Source organism: Trichechus manatus, unplaced genomic scaffold (assembly GCF_000243295.1).
Source record: "Trichechus manatus latirostris isolate Lorelei unplaced genomic scaffold, TriManLat1.0 scaffold00030, whole genome shotgun sequence".
Lineage (NCBI taxonomy): Eukaryota > Metazoa > Chordata > Mammalia > Sirenia > Trichechidae > Trichechus > Trichechus manatus.
In genome coordinates this window covers 22,724,935-22,728,732 of record NW_004443966.1, presented here as the reverse complement: position 1 = coordinate 22,728,732, position 3,798 = coordinate 22,724,935, and the positions used below count along the sequence as shown (strand labels likewise).

The 3,798-nt window shown below is 45.3% G+C and overlaps 1 protein-coding gene across 1 annotated transcript in view; it reads left to right on the top strand.

The window, feature by feature from the left end:
* Positions 1 to 288: 288 nt before the first annotated feature.
* TMEM266 (transmembrane protein 266) overlaps positions 289 to 3,798 on the top strand; it is a 104,454-nt gene continuing 100,944 nt past the window's right edge. Inside the window, exon 1 of the mRNA XM_012555044.2 lies at positions 289 to 350. Coding sequence (XP_012410498.2) covers positions 289 to 350 — 62 coding nt within the window. The remainder of the gene's footprint in view (positions 351 to 3,798) is intronic.

Genomic DNA, 3,798 nt, shown 5'->3' with positions numbered 1-3,798 from the left:
TGGGGTGGGTCTGCCAGATGTTGTTTCCATTTACAGACGGCAACACTGGGCTTGGATTCAGAGATTTTCCCAGTTACACAGCTGCCCTGTTTACAGCCATTTCCACACCTGCTTCCCACATAGGCTCTGTTGCTTATTAAGAGAGTCCATGTGGGTATTCTCACCCGTTTGGGTCTGGGAGTGGTTTTATTATGTTTCCTGAGTCTGAATGCAAACCCTGGTGAAAATATCTGCAGTTAGTTTTGGGGTTGAGGGCAGATGAGAGAGGGCTAGGAACTTCTAGAGAGGATGATGGAACGATTTTCCGAGGGCTGGGCATGGCAGTGGGTCCACGAGAGGGTCAGCAGAAGGTGAGGGGACTGGAGTGAACTGAGACCAGCAGTAGTTGTGAAATTGAAAAGACCTTGATGGTGGTTCTTGAAGGAGGTACATGAATGAAACGCTAGTATGGGACAGGCCGATTAGTTTGGCCAGTGTTTCTCAGATGGTCAGTCACCTGGGCTGCTCATAGAAAATCAGGGGCCTGGCCTCCTGGATAAGAATCTCTCTGAGGGGCCCAAGCAGTACCAGTTGGCACTGAATCAACTCTGACCCATGGCGACCCCCCTGTGTGTCAGAGTAGAACAGTGCCCCATAGGGTTCTCAATGGCTGATTTTTTGGAAGTAGATCACCAGGCCTTTCTTCTGAGTGCCCCTGGGTGGACTCAAACCTCCAACCTTTGGGTTAACAGCTGAGTGTGTTAATTGTTTGCACCACCAAGGGATTCCAGAGGAGCTCAGGACTCTGCGTTTTAAAAATCTCTCCAGGTGGTTCTCAGACCTCTTGCAGGTGGAGCTGTTGGCCTCAAATCAATCTCTGTCCTGTTCAGTTCACAGGTCAGAAGGTTGATGCCCTATTCTTACCGATGCCAGTGACTGCATAAATGGTCCCAGGTGTAAAAATGGCATGGGGGTGGTGTCTGACCTCCTCTAACTTTACAAGGAGAAAGGAGAATCACCATCAATAGCCTAAGGCTGATTTCCATGAGGCTGAGGTCAGACATGCCTCCTCTCTCTGCCGTCTTTACCAATTCTGACACCAACCATCCCTTCCACAGCACTCTCTACTTCTCTGCTGGGTTTGATAATTCGTTGCAATGGCCACACAGAACTCACAGACAATACTCACAATTATGGGGTTTATTAGGGAAGTAACAGTTACAATTCAGGCTTAGGAACACTCAGGATACAGTTCTGCTTGCAGACATGCCTCTCCCTGGCCCTCAGCCTCTACCCAAAGGCACTCAACTTTCTCGCTCCCTGGGATGGGAAGCCCGCTGCACCATCTTCTGCCGGTCTCTCCTGCCACTGCACAGCTCTCTCTCTGTCTCCTGGGTCCAGGAGCTTCTCAGCGCAGGGATCCTGGGTCCATAGGATGTGCTGGCTCCTGGCTGTTCTTCCTTGGTAGTGGTGGGATCTTCTCTTTCCTGTCTCTGGGGTGGCTCATTTCAAGCCCAGTGGGATGGCAAAACTGACCAATCCCTTTGATGGGTCACAATTATCCTCTCACACAGTCCCACCCAAGTGAATGAGTTATAAGACCATGGCTAGAAAGGCCACACAAAAGTGATCCTTCACACTGCACCGGGTGAGGCCAGGCCACTGTACCCATGTGAAGAATTTTAGGCTTTTTGATTGCACGGCCCACCCTGAGCTCCTCCTCCCTTAATCTCATGCCACACTTCCTCCTAGTACGGCTGTGGCATTTAGCACACGCCATTTTCAATCACTATGCACATCTTACTGCCTCGGGCCCTCCATTCTGATGAGATTGAAAACTTGAGAGCAGGGGAGTACCTTAGATTTCTTGCATCCTGGTGCCCAGCGCTGAGGTTTGTACTTCCTGGGATCTCTGTAAACACCTGTTACGTGCGGAGTCCTGACTCATGAAATGGTCAATGGTGATGTAGAGACTGTGGCCTTGCTTTGCTTCCAGTTTCTCCCCTTTTGGAAGAAATGACTCTATTTTATTTGGAAGGAAGTGAGATCTTTCCAGCATCTCAGGAGATTTAAGCAGTATCACATAGGGGCAACTCCGAGTTGGGAGGCTTCCAGAAAGACCCAGGTCCTTCAAAGCCAGGTGTTGGTGAGCAGTACTTTTTCCCAACTCCTGACTTCAACTAGGGCTCCAGCTGGTTCTGAGGGACACCGTGTTTCTAATGTTCAAATGAGACGTTGGCCAACGTCCTGACCCACGTGGTCATGCAATGACCTGTGATTTGTGAAAGGAGATCTGATTTCTCTGCAAATGAGGACAAGAGAGCACAGCAAGTAGGACATTTCTGTGCTACCATCTAACGCTTAGTTTCTAGTAGTATTTTGTATACTAACCTATGTATTGATATGTTACTGTTGTGTACTGGTGAGTTGATTCAGACCCATGGCAACCCTATATGGCAGAGTAGAACTGCCCCATAAGGTTTTCTAGGCTGTAATCTATATGGGAGCAGATCGCCAGGTCTTTTCTCCTGTGGAGCAGCTGGTGGGTTTGAACTGCTGACCTTTCAGTGAGCAGCTGAGTGCTTAACTGTTGTGCCACCAGGGCTTCTTATGTGTGTTGATATACTAATTACTAAAAGACAGTGACTCTAAAATTTTTCTTCTTTGATAACTTTTTTAATGTGGTAAATATATATGTAACAAAATATTTGCAATTTCAACATTCTTCACTTGTACAATTCAGTGACATTATGTTTATCATGTTTTTCAACCATCACCATTATCTGTTTCCAAATTTTTCCATCACCCTTAATAGAAACTCAGTGTCCCCTAAGCAATGACTCTCCCTTTTTCCCTTCTTCCTGCCCCTGGTAATCACTGATAAACTTTGGTCTCTATACACTTGCCTATTCTAGATATTTCCTATACATAGGATCATACAGTATTTGTCCTTTTGTGTTTGACTTATCTCACTCAGCATAATGTTTTCAAGGTTCCTCCATGTTGTAGCGTGTATGAGAACTTCATTTTTCTTTATGCCTGAATAATATTCCATTGTATGTGTTACCTTTTGGCTACTTTGATAATGTTTTTATCTAATTGGTCAAGAACTGTATCTGATTTTAGCCTGCCATATTTTCAGCCATTCTCTTTGCCAGCTTGTGTCTCCTAGGGGGTGAGAAGGAACTGGTTATGTGATTGGTTTAGTTGAGGGGGCTAGAGTGTATGGCACAGGGAAGAAAACAAGATCCTCAGATAATTGACTGTTGCTGAAACAGTTCATAGGAATACTGTGACGGGTAGTTCTTAAGCCAACTCAAGTATTTTCTTTTGGTGTAAGGATATCTGTTCCTATTTTTGGTCTCACCATTTTCCTCCCTTTTTCCTATTTTCACTTCAGTGCACCATGGGGAAGAGGGTACAATTAACCGAGTTTCAGGGCTTGTCTGGGCCACAGCCACCCTCAACAGCTTGCGATTGATTAAACTTGCCCCTGAGAGGGGAACTGTCATATTTTGCTGTGGAGTGTGAATTGTTCTAGCCCTTTGGAAAGCAATCTTGCTTTAACTATTAAAAGCAAAAATGCATACTCTTCAACTCAAGTAATCCCACTCCTGGGAATCTATCTCATACAAGTGAAAACACTAGTACATAATAAAATGTATACAAGGGTGTTTATTATAACTTTTTTCACAGTGGCAAAAAAAAAAAAAAAGAAACGAACTGATTGTCCATCATCAAGGGAATGGTGAAGTAAATTATGGAACATCCACGCCATGGAATATTTTGCAGCCACTAATGAAAATGACTGATTAGAGC